This window comes from Ctenocephalides felis, unplaced genomic scaffold (assembly GCF_003426905.1).
Source record: "Ctenocephalides felis isolate EL2017-DRISC unplaced genomic scaffold, ASM342690v1 CF-g0.4_SCAFFOLD_01886, whole genome shotgun sequence".
In the NCBI taxonomy this organism is placed as follows: Eukaryota; Metazoa; Arthropoda; class Insecta; order Siphonaptera; family Pulicidae; genus Ctenocephalides; species Ctenocephalides felis.
Genome location: NW_020538040.1, coordinates 55,719,288 through 55,739,453, shown reverse-complemented (window position 1 = coordinate 55,739,453; position 20,166 = coordinate 55,719,288). Strand labels below are relative to the sequence as shown.

Genomic DNA, 20,166 nt, shown 5'->3' with positions numbered 1-20,166 from the left:
TATTATTCTGTTCACACACCATGTATGTAATAAGGAGCCGTCTATTAATTACCTGATCGATTTCTAAGGATTTTTGGACCCTTCTTCCTGCTTGGTGATACGTGCTGTTATTTAAAATTACCGCTATTTTCTCTTTGTTTTCGTTGTAGTCATGAATTTATTTTTGAGTGGAATAATTTTGCTAAAATAAGTTCGTGGTTTATCAATCATTTCTACGTTACTTGCAATTTTGAAAAGAAAAAGCGGATGCTCCATATCAAATGATAAGTTATCATTGAGTGGCTGAACTCCATTTGTTCACTAAACAGACTATTCATTAACTAATATGCTATTTTATGAGATAATGATGTAATGTACGTTCATGCATCTATTCTCCGTATAAGGGAATTTATTTTATTTACATTTAAATAATATTTAAGTAATTTCAGTATAAAATTACTGAACGTTATTACTATTTTTTTCGTAATCTCGAGAAACTTAAGGTTTATAGAGTTCAATATTTTATTATCAGTATGCAAATATGAACTGGTTAGATATCGTTTTCATTCAATATGATATTATGTAATTGTCATTCTCTACACGTAATGGAAGTATTTTAATCCAAAACATGAAAACACGAAACACTTGCGATTCGAAAACAAGGACAATGTCTGTCTGTAGAAAGCCACGGAGTGGCACATATGAATAGTTGAAAGTAAATTCATTATTGCTTATTTTTATTGCAAATAATTAGTTGTTTTCATTTTCACATTCTTTATGAAGTCGTTTAATTATTTAGTAGCTACAATTTATTATATCTATTATAAACGGTTTCATTTTATTGATTCAAATTAGTTTCTTCATTGTTTACAATTTATTTTATGTGGTTAATGATGGAATGAACGTTGAGAAAATTATTATTATGCACTAAAAAAATAACTACTAATGTTAAGTATAGAAAAGCAGTGTATATAAATCTGAAGTCAAAATTATTAAGCAATGATATTTGTTTCGCTTCAACGATTTTTTCAATTTTATAAAATATTGCATGTATCAGGTCAATCAGTTATTATTTAGAGTATATTCCTGACGAATACAATAGACTAAATATATCGGTTTGAATTTATTTTCATTTAAAAACGTATTACCATTATTATGATTAATTTGTCTATTTCTATATCACTATATTAGTCATGAAGAAACTATCATCTGTTTCTCCACAAATTGGGCTTTTCTTATCAGTTTCTTTTCTAAAAATCCAAATCTTGCCCATTCAATTTTTTTATTGTATTAAATTTTGATGATTGACTTCGTGCTGTTTTTTCACTATGCCGATTCCAAATAGTTTTGCTTTGCTATCATTATTTATATTGCATAAAAAGCTCAAAAAATATCTACTTTTGCTTCTGTTAGTGAACCTGATACATGATTTTTAGCGGTTCTACTTACAATTAGTAAACTCTTCATATAATATTCTACATTACAAATTATGCAGAGATTTTATAGCGTGTCGTGGGATTCTATACATATTTCATTATGTTACATATACAATGAAAGATTACTTTGAAACAACGAATTTTTCATAATGTAAAAATGGTTTCATTAATTATTAATGTCTTACAAACATGAGATTCTGTAATAAAATCTTTTAGACATTTTGTAAAATAGGCATATGTAATCAGTACAACCTTGAAGAAATTGTTATAGTTCTCGAAACTTTTTATTTTTGAATACATTTACGTTTTCTTGTTGTGTGTTTGATATTGTCTTGCTGGTATATGTATGATATTTTTCTAAACTATTTCGGCTTTGAATTTAATAAATAAAAAATTAATCTTGTTTTTAAAAAGTTAAGTGAAATTGTAATTTTTAATGCAAGGAAAGTTTTGATATTGGGAAACACATATGTTTGATAGTAATGAACAACTTTTTAAAACATTGGGCTTTTCGTGGATTCCTATTGATATGGAGATTTGTTGATTAGTTGTCTAAGGCAGGTTTACCCATTCCGAAGGGACGAAAAGTGCCAAAAATGGTAATTCAGTTTTTTTGAGAAAACGGAGCGCCCGATTTTAATGATTCAAAAAAGATTTTATTTGTATTGATAAATTGGACTGATTGATAAAATGGACTGAACAACTGATTAAATTTTTGTGAAGGTGGCATACCTTTCGCAGATCCAATAAAAAAAATATGAAAAATAGTTTGGCGTTCATAAATGATCATTAGATATATGCACATCAAGTTATGAGATATTTTATAGAGATTTTAATAATAAGTACAAAAATTTGTTTACACTTCTATGGGTTCCATACCAAGGTTTATGTATTTATTACCGTGCTTCGATATTATTGTATCAAAAAATTCAAAATTACCAAAAATCTAGTTTTTCTAAAATTTAAATTAAAATTTTGGTACGGGAAGTTCCAGCAATTTGCCAAGCAAAGATGCCATGCATCATTAGTAAAATTAATATAAATTCAGTACCTACAAAAGGAAATGTAATCTTTTAGCTTAAGATTTGATAGGTTCTCTCTGTAAATTTCTACATTGTCAACAGTGAAAGTAACGCTAATTATTTGAAAATACGATGTACTCAAGTATAAATTTAATGAGCAATAGAATGCAGTTGCAAGAGTTCAAATGGTTAATTTACTTAAATATCGAGGATGTTTACTTGTGGAAGTGAAAACAAAGCAAAAAATTTCTCAATATTTTCATTCGAAACCTTACAATTAGTTTGAGACAGACAAGTGATTAGCCGTCGATACCCATATTGACATCGTATCACACCAAGAGAGCGTATCATGCGAATTCTCACGAACATCTAATAAGATTCCGTTACACGGTACGGCCACGTTACATGGCTAGTTGTTGTTTGACCATCCATTTACCTTATGTAATCGACTTGTGTTTGCATGCATTTCACGATATGTGCCCTCATGCTGAATGGAACTCTGCCTGCCTCCGCATTTAATCTATCAGACCGGCGGAAATATTATTTGATCAGAATATTTGCAATTTTTGAAAAGTATGATGATCATGAAAATCAAATAAAAGAAATGGTTAATTCCATTGTATTTCGTTAAAAAAAATAAACATTCGATCTGACTACGGTTAACGACTTCCTCAACGGAAAATGTTTTTACTACAGGCCTTCAATTAACTTCCGCCAAATTTAAATTCTTGATTTCGCTTTAAAAAAAGAACGAAGTGTTTGAGTAGGTGGCTGAAAATTGTGGTTTCTGTACTTTTCCCGATATTAAGGTTTAAAAATAAAGTGTCTTTTAGTGAGGTGGCATCTATTAAAATGTGCCTGGTTGAGTCTCTATTTCTTCTATAGCATTTACAGTAATATGTAATATGAAATTATACTTGGAATCATATTACTTAAAAGTAAAACGGCAGGTAGAATTTGTTTCCATAAACTGCATTTTTGAGTAACTGTTCAAACTTGTAATGGACAGAAAAACTGATTTTGTACTGAAGTTTTACAAAAATATTTTTTTATATATTTTTTGTTATTTTACATACTAGATTAGTGATCACAATATAATGCCCAAACAAGTTTTGTTTTCATAACCAACATTATAAATTAAAATGTCCAAACAGTAACAAATAAACATGATGAGAAAAAATGAGTCACTGGAGATGAGGCGAAAGATCTCTTGAAACGTTCAACGCGTTTATATATATATATATATATATATATATATATATATATGCGGTTCCCGTGACCTCAAGGAATAATTAATATAATTGTTTTTCAATTTTCTTTTCTCGTCGCTCTATCCATCATGCAATTAACTCAAAAATGTATGGTATATATATATATATATATATATATATATATATATATCAAACAACTTCATCCTACTTAAATATATCACTTTTTCTATTCTAACCCAAGATTTTACCAGGTAATATATGGAAAGCTGTATTGTTAAAAACTGAGAAATATTTTACTTCACGTATTTCACAGATAATTTAAATAATGCTTCAGATATATACATTTCATAGAGAATTTAATTTAAATTTGATAATGTCAATGCAGTTTCAGCAGTCAAATACCGAACGCTTAAATAACATAAGTGCTAAGGAAAAAAATCGAAAAACGATTCTTTACATATATATACATGTATTTCTAATTATTTCTTTCATAAACCTTTTTTATCTTCTTTTATAAACACAATATTATTTCTTATATATTATGTTATAACTGACCAAAAATATTATACGTATTTTTGCGATAATTATCATTATAAAATATTATTATAAAAAAGAGTCTATGATATCTCTATTTACAAATGCTTAGATTGAAAATAATGAATGACTTTATTGAATATAGATATAACACATGCGTGTAACCGTTGAATGATTTATATTAAATAACATAAACATTGAACAATAATTTTTGAATAACATATTTTTTGAATATTCGGAAAAGAGTTCTTTGCGTGTACGTTATGATCTCAAAAGTCGATAAACTATAAATTGTTATATACACAAAATACAATAACGAATCTTCATATCATATTATGTAAACTAAAGACTTCAAAATACGTAGATCCATCGCAAGCTCTTTATCGCATAAAAGATAAAATACACAAATATTTTCGCCGAGCTCCTTTGTTTTTAACTATTCGGTATTCGGCCGAACAGTAAGTTACTATTCGGTATTCGGCCGAATATCAAAAATGGTGCCGAATATGCCGAATACCGAATAGAAACCGAATATTTGCTGCTTAGCAAATAATTATTTATTTGCTATTGAAAACCTAATTATATAGTAATGCGGTTGTTCGAACTTATTTTCTCATTCGCAATACTATAGATTTTTTCATATAATACATTTTATTTAATATTATGTCGTAGGAAACATTTGAAATTTAAAAGAATTTGAATCAGTACACATGCACTTCATACAGGAAAGCTCTGAATTCTAGATACTCTTCGGTAATAATTAAAATATGGATAAGATTTTGTACTTATTATTTATTCATTTGACTGCAGTTTAAAAGCACTTGTGCAAAATAATTAAAGTTAAATTGTGTAAAATATTTAGCGATGTGTCTCTATGTCAAGCAATGGGAAGCGGATATGATACGCAGTTTTGGTTTAAAGATAATATTTCATAATCGTGCTTTCAAATAATTGTTTAAACAATTTATTATTATCAATGTACTTTTACTGTACATATTTGCATCAGGCATTTTTAACTCTGAAATGGCTAGACCTGCCAAAAGTCTTGTCGGCGAGAATTGGCATATAAATCGGCCAAACCATTCTCCCGAAACAAATTATATTCCAAAATTCCAACAATCAAAGGGTTGTAAAACGCCAATATGAAAAGCCAGAAAAGTTACGTTAGTTAGTAGTAGATATTTATATGTTCGCGGTATCTATGACCTAAGATACAGTAATTGCCTCCAGCGGTATGTAAAAATGCAAAATATTGAATATGTACATATATGTACGTCTTCTGGCAATTACGTGCAATCATCTGCAAGAGTTACCACTCTCAAGATCATTATTCTCATATACATTCTTTTCCGAAGAAAAAGTTTCAGTTCGTTGTAACATGATATATATAGAATAAATATAATTTTAAATTTAAACTGACCTATTTAATTTTTGCTCGACATTCAACTTTGAATGATAATAGTTTGCGAAAATCGTAAATATATTTAGGTTTATGTTATATTTGTATAATACGTAGAATTGCTTCCATAGATTAAAATTTATCTCTATGATAACAAAAAGATTTCGCCATAACAGCAATTTCCAAGTTTTATTTGCCTACGCCTTTTTATAAAAAAATGTCTTTTTAACTCCACCTCTTTATATAAAAATGTACACACTTGTTATAAATATGTAAAATATGTAAGACAATCGACTGTAAATTTTGTGACAAGATAAAAAATTGTGTAACATTTCCTACTAATAGAAATAATTATTAGTTAATGTTCAAGTGATTTTAGGCATTTTGCGTACTAATATTTTTTTTTCGAGATTATTTTCTGAAATTCGTGTAGATATCATTTCCACAAAACTAAAATTTTGAAGTTATTTAAAAAGCGAGTACGTACTTACATTAGCTTGAGTTTTGAAATTACATGCTTCACGAAAATGATACAAATTGGAGTTTGTTAAAATAAATAATTCAGAAAATAGGTCTTAAATTACCATAATAAATTATTTGGTTATGACAAATCAAACAAAGTTTATTAGTTTATAAACAGAATATGTTGCGGATGAATCATAATTTTAGTGATTAATATGAAATCATTATATTTAACATCAGGTTGCAAACTTGAGAAGTGTAAGTCATGTAAATTGTCTTATAAAGATTATACGATTATATATATTTAAACAGACTCATTTTATTCAGCACTTGATTTTAATCATGGAAAATTTAATCGCAATGTAAATTAAATAATATAAACGTTTTGTTGGAATGAAGTTGACATTGTTTATGGAATAATTTCTAGTTAATATTTTAAATAGTTTTATTAGAAATGTTAATAATAATATTAAGAACAATTGAGTTAAAAAGTAGGACTTATAATTTGAAAAATAGTTAGTTATTTTTTTTAATGAAAATCGACATTTTCTCCATTATTGTTTATATTTTTCACATCGATTGTTTTAATTGAGTTTTATTATTTTTTATTACGAAAAATTACAGATATTTAAGTAGTATCTGCACTTGTTGCCTAAATTTAAATTTTTCTTTGTTCTAGTATCGTTAAAAATACAATAGTTTACTTGTTCTTAAGATCTGAACAAATATTATAACCAGTTCTCAATATAGTTATGAGACTAGTATATGAAAAGTTACGTACTGGAGTGATTTCTATAATTACGACTAGCTTTTTTTAAAACTAACATTTATTTTGCTCAATATTTTTGTTTAGTAAAATGACCATTCGGTTTGAATGGCCAAAAAAGTATTTGTTGAGATAGGTTCAAAGTGTTTAAGAAGTTCGTGATCTATCTGGATGCTGCCGAACTCTATTGAACACTTGCACTTTGCCGAAGGACCAGATATATTTAGTTGTTGGCTATATCAGACCGTTTGAATAAAAATAAAAGATGTTGAATAACTGTTTGATTATTGTGTATTTGAAATATTAAGACTTATAGATGATATGTTATTGAGGTTTGAATTAGATGTTTTGGATTTGAGTGTTAATTTACGACTGATCTTAGCTATGTGATATTTAGGTTGATACTAAATTATGTAGATTTTATAATTTTATATATTTTTCTGATTGGCCCATTTTGTGGAGTTAAGGACACCCCTTTACAATTTTGGAACCAATCAGTGGTTATTACATTTATCAACCGATCAGGTATTGGTTGATAAATTGCATGATACGAAGAATTTAAACTGGATACAGGTAGTGCGAATTTCTTGGAATTATAAAAATTATAGTATGATATAGTTAGGGACAGGTGATAAAAATTCTAGGAAAAATGGATTACTGATTTTGCGACAGGACGCGTAACAATGAAAGGGATGGATGAGGGTTTATTGTCGCTATCCTGCATGGAGATAATAAAATATAATAATTATACCAGGGTTTTTATCCATATAAAATTTTATTATTTTGTTTTCTATAAGCTGATTGATCATTCTCTCAATTTTTATTAGTGTTTAACTTCCCGTAGGGTAAGTTATAGTAATCGCAAAAAAATCGAAAATGAAAATTTCTGCATATATAATTACGTTTCAAAAGTTTCTGAACATTTTGGCATATCTTTTATAATTAGAGAAAATGATTGTATGTGTGGCATGTGTGTGTTTGTATGTTTGGATACAATTTTTTGTCCACGATTTCATGCGCTTGGATTAACCGATTCGAATGATTCAAAAAATATTCGATTCCTATTGATGAGAAGACGTGTTGATTAGTTTTTGGCAAAGGCAGGTCCATCCGTTTCGAAGATACGGGGAAAAAGTACTAAAGCTGGAAAGTCAATTTTTAAGAGATCGGAGTGTGATTGATTTTTGATTGATTCAACAATCATTTCACTTGTATTGCAGGAATAACGAATTGATTAAATGTTTGGGGAAGGCAAGTCGAACGGTTTCTGAGATATAATAAAAAATGTTAAAAAAATGTCATTTAGCGGTCAAAAATGATTATTAGTCATATGCACATCAATTAGATATATTTTATAGAGATTTAGGTACAATCTTTGTTGACATTTATATAGGCTCCTAAAACAGCTAAATGCTGAAAAGCGCGAACGCTTTGTTTTTTTTTAAATTTTTATTGATTCACAATATTATCAAAACGGTTAAATAAGATTAATATATTTTTTCAAAAAATTGTTTTTTTTCAAAATTTCCAAAATTTTTAAAACTTTTAAAAATATCAAAATACGCCCCAGGAAGTTGCCTTAAGGGGGGCGATACATGTAACAAGAAAAAAAAATCGATTTTTTTTTCATAAATCGTTACAATAACATCTCAAAAATATGCCTGTAAATATTCAAAACAAAATTATCATTATTTATACAATAAAAACTTATTTAAGTGCCACGCCTCAACTCGACGCTTGAGTGCTATTGCACTCTTATCTGTTTCTGTGTCAAAACTTTAAACGCGTTTTTCTCAAAACGACATTTTTGAAATTTGCGGGCGGGATAACTCAAAAAGTTCTCAACCGATTCCAATGAAATTTTGCACACATCTACTTTACAGTAATAGCTTCTAGTTAAACCTCAAACATTCCAAAAAAATTTTCAAAAATTAACCCTTTTACCAAAAAAAACCATTGAAAAAAAGGTGAAAAATCGAGCTTTTCTAAGGTGTGCCAATTTACGATTTTGTGACTTTTTAAATTTTTTTTTGGTTTAATGTTTTGGTTTTATGTTTTATGAACACGTACAAACTAATTTTTTTAAATTCAGATCACCGTACGAAAAGTGAGAACGCCCGCAAATTGATGGCGTTTTCCGAGAGGGTCTTGGCAGATTTATTTTTACGGCAGCCATTTAAAAAAATAAAATTAAAAAAAAATTTTTTTTGTATATATAATAAATAACCCTAAAAAAGTTCAAAAAGATTCAATCATTCCTTCCCAGTTTAAAAAGTCTTCAAAAAAATGGTAAAAATTAAGGCGATTACATGTATCGCCCCCCTTAAGCAACTCAACTTATTGATGAGATAAATGCCCTCCAGCAAAATGATCCCGAATGGATATTTTAGTTATTTTATTATTATATTTGAGATTTATAATTTCGAGGAAAAATCCACTACTGTTTAATTTCAGCGGTGGGTTTCGAACGCGAAACCAGTGGCTACTCGACAAATTGTTTGCAAAATTTGAAAAAAATGTTTGCTGTTTTTCGTATTAAGGGATTCGATGAAAGATATCTGGTATGTTATAAACTAGATAGTTTATGGTTAACTGCCTTCAGATATAGGCGTCCGTAGCGACGATTCGTATCGAAATTGAATACAGAATCGAAGGAAGAGATTCAATATAAACAATAAATAGTCCGATAAGCGTGTAAGTCAATAATAAACAATGCACGAAGAAGTGCTCTGTCCGCATGTGATGTAGTGGGAAACCGCCGCCGCCGCCGCCGTTGCCGCCGCCGAGTACCCAATCGAGCGCGACCGCTTCTACGGCGGCCGTCATCGTCAGTCGTGAGTGTACGTTCATCGGCTTTAGGTCATTCGCATTTCAAAATCTATGTGTTCTACATATGTTATTTTACCTGTATATCTCGTTCGTAGTTGGTGTCAGTTTTTTTGTGATTCATATTTTTTGTTGTCCATGAAAGTGCCGCTCAAACAATGGTTAGTGAAGTCTTGAGGCAGGATAGCATACTGTTCGTTGAGGATTCTCACAATCAAGGTATAATCAGGGTTAGATTCAACTATAAGTGTAGCACTTAAGTTATTAAGTTAACGAGTTCGGTATGAGATTTATTTGGTAGCTTTTAACTTGATTAATGAAATATTTATGAAATAATGTAATAATAATAGTCTTATACGTTTTGGTTATTAAGGGATTTATGACTGTTATGTTTGTTGTTATTAAGAATTTGCACTCGCTTATTCTTATCATCCACTGGCCCTTGTATTTTAAATCGATTAGACAGTTTAATTGAATGAAGTCATATTCTTTTTTTCTAAATATTTGTTTAACATCTATCGAAAATACAATTTTCATAAGCTATTCGGCAAAAATTAATAAACATAACACATTTAAAAAACGCTTACACATACATATATTTGCACATTCACATTAACTTATATTGCATTGCTTAAATAATCTCTCCAATGAGAGATTTACAAATAGAAAAGGGGGCTTCCATTAATCACCATCATTCCATTGATCAATTTTGTAAGGATTTTTGGACCCCCTTCCCTCTTGGTGAAACGTGATGATATTCAAAATTACCCCGTCTCCCCACCAAACATTACGTGTATTTTTAGTTACGAGAAAAAAATTTAAAATTTTTGTTTTTTTTGCAAAAAAATTAAGTAAAAATAAATACACATGATATCTTACTATACCCCTCCTTCCCCCACGGGATATTTTGTGATTTTTTGTCAAACCTCCCATACCCCTAAAAACGTCACGTGATTAATGGACGCCCCGAAACTAAAATGAATTCGAAATAATTTAAATTGAATCTGTTGGCCAATTTCTTTTGAGTCGCTTCACTATTGGATAATTTAGTAGGAAAGTTAATAATTTGTTGGAACGGTCTTCAATTTTCAATAGATGTTTATGGTATTTGTCCTTGATAACATCTTTCACAAATGGGTGGTTCAAATCATTGTGGAACTAGCTGTAAGTGGAATTCTGTCTTAAGGCAATTAGGGCATCGTGCCTTAAGGCAAATTGCTGGAACTTCCCGTACCAAAAATTATTATTTTTTTAAAAACGATTGACATTTTTTAAAAAAAAATATGTACTTCGAACAAAAATAGATTTTTGAGAAACTATAATTTTGACAAAAAATTACTTTTTTTTGAAAAAAAATTTTTTAAAAAAAAATTTTTTTTTTAATTTTTTTTTTGTTTTTTTTTTATGAAAAAAAATTTTTCTTTATTTTGACATATTGTGGAAGATCTGAAATTTTTTTCAAAGCAATCGTACTGCTTTAACTGCATAGGGACAAAAAAAAATTTTTACGTGTAAGCGCCGCGTAGTCGTCTAACATGCAAACATTGGTACGGAACCCATATAAATGTACACAAAAAATTGAAATTAATATTATAATCTTTATATAATATCTGACAATACGATGTACATATGTCTAATGATCATTTTTGACCGCCAAATGGCTCATTTTTTTACTTTTTCTTCCATATCTCCGAAACCGCTAGACCTACCTTCATGAAAATTTTATCGATTCTTCATCTTGTCAATACAAGTGAAATGTTTTTTGAATTATTCCAATCGGACGCTCCGTTCTCTTAAAAACTAAGTTACCGTTTTCGGCACTTTTTGCCCCGTATCTTCGGAACGGCTGGACCTGCCTTCGCCAAAAACTAATCAGCACGTCTCCTTATCAATACGAATTGAATGTTTTTTGAATTATTCAAATCGGTTGATCCGTGTTCCCGAAATCGTCGACGAAAATTTGTATCCGCACATACATACACACACGTACATACATACACACACACATACACACACATACACACACACACACACACACATACATCCATTTTTTTTAAGGTATGCCAAAATGTTCAGAAACCTTTGAAACGTAAAGATATATAAAAATTTTCATTTTCGATTTTTTTGCGATTACTATAACTTGCCCTACGGGAAGTTAAAAATATAGTTGGAAATATACCAGGAGGAAACGGTAATAGTTCTAATCGTTTTAGTCTCTGCATGAGGACAAGTTAGAATTGCTGGCACATCCCCAAACTATGTCTGCAATTTACTATCCCCATAGTTCAATTCCATATGGTCATATGGGTTTAAGTATAGTTTTATAAAGCAGGACTTTAATGTCGAGGGATAGTCTGGATCTTCTACTAAGAAGCGAATATAGTTTTTAGTAGCCAGTTTTTAATTTGAAATCACATTCTAATGTAATATTCTCAGTAGTTTGGAAAAAATGCTAAATCTTTTTTGTTCCCTTGGATGTCAATAATCTTGGCATAAAGTTCGCAAACATTGATATCTTCCTAATTATTATATTTCTTAATTATGTTTTTGGTCACATTGTTTGTGAGTTATTATTTGTTTTATTAATGAACGGTTATAACAATCCGGTGAAAAGCTATAATGCGTGAGACGAACTTAGTATTCGTGGTTATGTTAATCAAAAACGTGCTCAAACCAAAACGCAGATGAACTGGTATAGAATAATCATTCTTCGACGTAATGAATTTATATATAGGATAAAGCGGGGCTTAAAGGTCTCCGAAATATTAAAACCAAAATCCACCTCCGAAATATCAAAAACAAGTAAAGTTAAGATTTTTTACGGAAACACATTTCTACAATGATGAATTACATGGGAGTGTTACTGAACATAGTCAGCTAGTTGTTTGTTTGATATGTGTTATTTGTTGTGATATAATTTGTTTGGATTCAAATTGTATCTTTGTGCCTCGCCCTACTCCAGGTACAAAATTGTAAAAAGAATCTTTATGTGGATCATTAATTTCTATATAAAACAACCGACCGAAACGAAATTCTAGAAACCAAAATGAACTGAAGAAAAGTATCAACACAACTAAATGTTCGAATGTTTATTGCGATCTCGTTTCTCTTGTGCTTATTAACTTGCATTTTTCTGTAATAATTGTTTATTAAAATTTGATTAATATGGTATACAATCAAATGAAGATTAATCATGCCTTATCAGTTCAATCTGCCTACTTCCTTATTCAACACTGATATGTATTTGCGAGATCATAATGAGAATATATAAGACGTTTTAATGACATTTTTGTTTAAACATAATGAGTAACATTGTACATAAAATCTCACGTCCGAATAATTAGTTATTCTGTGAGATTTTTCTTCGTTAAGTTGACATTAAAATGGGCAATATAACGAGTGAAAACAATTTAAAAACTCTAAAAAGCAAGGTGTCTCAATCAACGATGTCGCTAAGGTGTTTCGGCTTGTTCCGTTTTCTCAGAAATACTGTATAGTTCAAGTATTTTCACTTGGCGGACCTTGTATAATAGACCAAGAGCCCGTGGGCGGATGACAGTATGTATTTTACGACACCTGAGATTTTGTGCATCGATTCCTCTATACCTATCCTACATGAGATGGGGACTGACTAAGCCCAAAGTGGCGGACACAGCTACTGCGCAGCTGGTAAAGGTACCTTTTTTTCGCCCATATCCGAACCATTTTACGACGGTTGCCGTTTCGAAAATTTGAAAATATAATATTATTACTATCGTAAAATACCAATGGCAGACGATTATCGCGCGGTTAACATGGTGGCAGACGATTTTGAAAATGCAGAAAAAAATTTTTTTGAATGTATTTTACGATGTCTGCCATTTACATATATTATTCCTTATAGTATCAAAACCTTATATTTATCACGGCAGACGTGTACCTGGTGGATCAACATCAGCAGAGTTAAAAAACTCAGCTACCATTTGGCGTGATAGTATGCATAAATCTCCATGTTTTATACCGATATAAGCAATTCTTTCATAATGATAATACAAATTAATATTTGTTAGTTTATATGTGACATTTAATAATGTTGATGAGCGGAAAAAAGATTTTTTACGCTAAATTCGTAAAGATTAAAGTATACAAACGATAACAACAATTATTGTAATATTTATTCTATTTTTTTATTTATTTTAGTCTAATTTCAAAATATTGTATAAAAATAAAATTAAACAATATTATATATATATATATATATATATATATATACTTTCTTCATTTATTATAATCTCGGAGCCATATCTCGCTTTTGATGATTCCTCATCATCCGCTGAATCAGATTCTATAAAATAATAAATCAGATGTAAAATAAAAATTATTTGAAAATCCAACTGAAGATGTTTGATAAAGACGAGATTCTCCGACCATACTTAAAAAAATTAAGCTGAATAGTATTAAAAAGATATTGTATTTGGGTTCTTTGTTAAGTGTAGCAAACATTTGTTGAAGATCGATTTTTTTCAGAGAATTGTAAGGTCTTTTTTTTGTTAAAGAAGGCTGGATTGAAATCACAACCAGTAAAAGCATGACAACAAATTGAAATTCTGGCAAACAACTAACCAGTTCACTTCGTGATGTTAATATATCTCTGGTTATTTTCAACCCCATTTAGCATCCAAATATTTGAATTACTATATTTCTTAGTTATGTCATATTACCAATTCATATTACCAATATTATACTGATAGTTTGCAGTATCGAAGGCTCTAATAGGAATATTGCAACGATATGCTCAGCGATGTTACGCGCGTGATTGATAATGTTTGTGTCAGGTTCTTCATGTGAAGTACAACAAAAATATTCAACAACACACGATTGGACATTTGTGATTATCATTGTATAATTGACAGTCTCAGAAATTCAAATAAATTAACAAAATTTAAATAAAAAATATCGATCTTCAACAAGGGTTTGCTACACTCGGTTTAGCAAAAAAGAAAATTTAACAGGAAACCACCTAAGATATTTGCCAAATATATAATGCAAAAAGACCTAAATGACGTGGTTCTTGGACGGTACAAACTATTCATTAATAACTATAAAGTTTACAATGTCAATGAACAATTCAGCAGAAAAAATTCTAAATTTTGGTGCAAGTTCAATCTCGTGTTCTATCAACAATTTTTAAGAGCCCACTATAACTATATTAGGAATAATATCTATAACAAGCAACCAACATTGTTGGGCGCATTAAAGTATGGTCGGAGAATCTCGTCTTTATCAAACATCTTCAGTTGGATTTTCAAATAATTTTTATTTTACATCTGATTTATTATTTTATAGAATCTGATTCAGCGGATGATGAGGAATCATCAAAAGCGAGATATGGCTCCGAGATTATAATAAATGAAGAAAGTATATATATATATATATATATATATATATATTGTTTAATTTTATTTTTATACAATATTTTGAAATTAGACTAAAATAAATAAAAAAATAGAATAAATATTACAATAATTGTTGTTATCGTTTGTATACTTTAATCTTTACGAATTTAGCGTAAAAAATCTTTTTTCCGCTCATCAACATTATTAAATGTCACATATAAACTAACAAATATTAATTTGTATTATCATTATGAAAGAATTGCTTATATCGGTATAAAACATGGAGATTTATGCATACTATCACGCCAAATGGTAGCTGAGTTTTTTAACTCTGCTGATGTTGATCCACCAGGTACACGTCTGCCGTGATAAATATAAGGTTTTGATACTATAAGGAATAATATATGTAAATGGCAGACATCGTAAAATACATTCAAAAAAATTTTTTTTCTGCATTTTCAAAATCGTCTGCCACCATGTTAACCGCGCGATAATCGTCTGCCATTGGTATTTTACGATAGTAATAATATTATATTTTCAAATTTTCGAAACGGCAACCGTCGTAAAATGGTTCGGATATGGGCGAAAAAAAGGTACCTTTACCAGCTGCGCAGTAGCTGTGTCCGCCACTTTGGGCTTAGTCAGTCCCCATCTCATGTAGGATAGGTATAGAGGAATCGATGCACAAAATCTCAGGTGTCGTAAAATACATACTGTCATCCGCCCACGGGCTCTTGGTCTATAAGTACTTGATACTGCTTTACCGGTTGGCCTTTGGATTGTGTGAAATTGTAGACTTCTGCATTGTTTACTTGGACGAGAATGTCAAATGCGTGGTTCATGGGCAGCCAAAATATATTTGGAGGGCTTTGTATGCAGAACCCACATGAAATACTGTTGTTATCGTTTCCTTGGACTTCTCTTAATTATTTACCTTTTAAAGAAATAGAAATTACATGTATAAATCATCTTGATATAATCTTACACCTGCAAATCATCTTGATATAATATTACAGATAAGAGAGATGTTGTCAGATATGTTATTGTGCTACATAAGGCCCTCATGGCGCATTTGTTTTATAACAACATATGCAATTTAATATGATTCAATTAGATACTGCGATTTTTTTAATTATGAAACTATTTCGCAAATACTACAGTCTTTCATTTTATACTTCTTAATTGTTTTACATAGTTACATTTGTAGAAAATTCCGGGCACCATCTTTTCCTATTCTTTGATCAGTCAATCATTTGAAGAACGAGTTTGGAATTTATTTTTTAAAAACTATTCTCACTCTCTATGATAACCATGTTTATGATTTAGATTTATTTTTAATGCCACTCCTCTATCTACTGTCAAATTGCCAATTATCTCTATTATTCATATATTTTTGCCAATATTTTAGGCGACATATAAAATCTGTTTCTTATGGTTTGAAGAGTTTAAATTCAAACTTCACAAAGTTTAGTAATTTTTATTCTGTATAAATGTTATAAACTTTTTTTATTATTCCGACACGTAGATGTCCAAGTGAATGTTGAAACTGTGTTTTGGCTGCACTTTTCTCTATCAACAGCTTTCCATATATGAAATACTGGTTTATAGCTTTTTTTTAAATATTTTAGCATAGTTGTTTTAAGTGTAAAGTCAGATTTATTACGCACTTATTTGCAATTGTGTAGCTCGAAGAAATCAAACCAATTGAATTTTGCGATTTTGTCCTGGACATTTATTCTTATTGTTGGTGGTGATAGTCAGAAGCAGAGCTTTTATAAGTCAATTTGCTGAATTTGCATACATTCCAAAATTCTCGTTTGAACGCAAAACTATCATAATACAATTTTTGAATCGTGATCGTTTTTTAAACTATTTTTGTATGTCACATTTTTTTTATTAATTTACATGTTTTTCCAAAAATTAGCAATAATTCAATGAACAGTAATTAAATTATATGGATTTACATTTGTTATAAGCACGAAATTACTCTTATGACGCATTCACAGTTATCTTCGCGTTATGAGATGCATATTACTGAATTATTTTTGTGATCTACGCATTCCGAGTTTTTTATGTCACATATGCGGCGTTCTTTAGACTTTCTCTTGCAATATGATCTAAATTTACCGTAAATTTTATTTTGCATGAATTTGAGGTATTCGCAATTAATCATAGGGTTTCTGTTTATATATTTTTTTGCTAAACAATTTTATTTCTCTGTAGATATCTATGTAACTGGCGAAATGATTAAAAGATTAATAGCCATAAATATTAAAATTAAAAAAAATATATTTCTTTAATTTGGCTAAATGCACAAAAACATTGTATTTGTATTCGACGGTTTACATCAATTATTGTTTTGCTTGAGGTAGTTTTTCAAAATGAGGTGCATGTGCAACTTCAACATTTTTGGGTTAAAATAGTCCAAAAACCAATGATGACTTCTATCCTCTGTTACAGAAGACATCAAACAAATCAATCAAATAATTCTGCCAATAATTTTTTTTTCGATACTAAACTTTCTGTTAAATCTCTCAAAAAATGTGTCGATTTTATGGTTCAAGTCTGAAAATGGGGGTTAAAAATTGTGTTAAAATAATTGATTAAACAAATTGTGCTTCTCTTGCTATCGGAAAAATTTAATTATTTTCTGAATAATCTAATTGAATTGTAATAGATGTTTTTTTTGCATTTGAGCTTGAATGGTTCTGAGCAGAAAAACTAGCAAGGAAAAACTATTATTAATTAATACTATTATTAATTTTTATATGTATTTACTATTGGTGTTGATTTTTTGTAACAACTGAAGTTTTTTATGTGTAGGATTTATAATCAACTATGAAAAAAATTAATAAATTTTATGACTAGCATGCTATATTTTATCATTTTGATTTTCGTGTGCAATATAGTTTCTTTGTAATCAAAGGATGTTGATTAGTGAAATGAAAACATGAATTTAATCCGGAAAATTTATTCTCACATTGATACTAAAAGTTTTTCTTTGAATCATGATGGCAATGACATTAATTTAAATAAAGTCAGTATGCATTTCTATAAAGTAAATGTATTTGCGTGAAAGTAAAATACTCGCAGCCTTGATCTTATATTATATCAAGATACTTGAAAGGTGTTAATATGCGTATATTTAATATTGTTTTAGTACTTTTATTAAAGACATATACAAATTCAACTTGCACAAATAATATTACTTCTCTATTTCTACCTGTAAAATTATTAAGCAAAAAGTGACTGAAATAATAGTTGGTGTATAAGCAAAAGAGTTAGAACAATTTCATGGTTTCATTAATACTCTCCAAGAACTTGAAAATGAATATAAATTATTATTGTTACAATATATAAAGGTGTACAACATTATTCAAATTAAAATTCTCAATTGTTCTTCTACAACAATGAGTTTATTTAGAGTTAATTCTAGTTGAAACAATTTGCAACACGCGTCTATATATAACAAGTAAAAAAAACTTGTGCAAAGAATGATAAAAAAATAGTTGAACAAATATTTGAAAATAACGTGTTCTGTATGTACAATACCGCTTGAAATTTAAATACGCTAATTTAGTGTTTCCGAACATTGAACAGAATGTTTAACACGTACATAATGCAATTGTGAATTGTTTTTAACATTTGAAATTGTTATGTAATGAACATAAATATTACTTGGTTATAATTTTCTAAACCCATTGGTAATGCAATTACAGGTTTACAATTAAATTTTATACAGATTTGATTTATGTTTTGCTAATTTAAATTTTAATAACGTAATAACGTAAATCTACTTGCTGTATTGTAACCATTAATTAGTGGATAATTTATATTGGATTAAAATTTTAAATTATATTTAACTTGACATCATTCGATCATTTGATTAATGATATATATTTTTAATGATATTTATTTATTTGCATTCAAATCATTTAGAAAACTAGTGTGGTGTTTTGAATTTGCGTAGCTCATTAAACTTAATAAAGCTAACTAAGTATAATATAACTGACTAGATCAATGATGTTAATTATAACTTTGTTTCAATAATTTCTGAAATTTTTTTAAGTCGTGGAATGTTGAAAGTATACATGTATACGTGTTATTTTTGCAAGCATCATGACCAATTTTATTTACTTCAAAATAAAATCTGTAAAAGTGCATACAAAAACACAATATATGCTATTGTAAATATTGCATTATCATTTTTATTATTCACTGTAAACGTACATATCGCGCGGCCAAGTTTTCAAAACTTTAATTAATTTTTATAATTAAACTGCTTCTCATAAGCCTATAATATTTTAGTGTGTTTGGTTTTACTATCAACTCTATCGCCATTTCAAGTTTCATCAAAGTCTCAGAAGATTAAACCTGAGGTACTCCTTGTTAGTCCTATGATGGTCTTTCACTTTTAAATATAAAATCCAAAACTTAGAGTGAATTTAGAGTCATTAAATATTTTATAATTATTTTTCATTGTTCTTTAGTGAAATAGGCGTCAATTTATTCAATTAATCTAATAAAGTGCAAATCTAACAAAACTATTGAACCTTCTTGAATCTGGTTTATCTTTTATCTCTATATTACCAATTATTATTCACGTTACCAGAATTATTACAACCTTTGTGATGAATTATTGACATTAACTTATGCAAAGTCTCTAATTAAATTTTTTACCGTACTTTTAAAAACCGTAAAACATTGTCTACTTAACCAAAACAAACAAGTTTTGAAGTTTTGAAATCTTTGTGTAATATGATACTGTATGGTCTCATTGTTATAGTTTTGCAGTGATATTTATAAACTTGGAATTGTTTTTAATAATTTTGTTTAATTTATGATATCGTGACAAACGTTGAAATTATTCAATAAACCGCCTACATATAAACAATTAATCATTTTCGTGGTCGACAAAAATAACAAGTATCGGTTTACACTACATCGGTTTACCAACATCAATAATATTTGTAATGAAATTGATTGATTTACGACAATATTTATATTGTAGAAATTAATCTACTGATCAATGAGCTGCGTTAAATTATATTTTATTTTGTTTTATCCTGGATGGTAATAATAATTCATGTAATTGTGATAATATATTTTTATATCATTTTCTTCTCAGAAATTTAAATTCTTATTTTGGTATTAAT

General features: G+C 28.9%; 2 protein-coding genes across 2 annotated transcripts in view; both read left to right on the top strand.

The window, feature by feature from the left end:
• LOC113375118 (protein spire-like) overlaps positions 1-20,166 on the top strand; it is a 502,830-nt gene that overhangs the window by 370,361 nt on the left and 112,303 nt on the right. The window lies entirely within an intron of this gene.
• LOC113378527 (protein spire-like) overlaps positions 9,549-20,166 on the top strand; it is a 100,179-nt gene continuing 89,561 nt past the window's right edge. Inside the window, exon 1 of the mRNA XM_026619068.1 lies at positions 9,549-9,854. Within this exon, the coding sequence (XP_026474853.1) occupies positions 9,794-9,854 (61 nt within the window). The 5' untranslated portion in view covers positions 9,549-9,793. The remainder of the gene's footprint in view (positions 9,855-20,166) is intronic.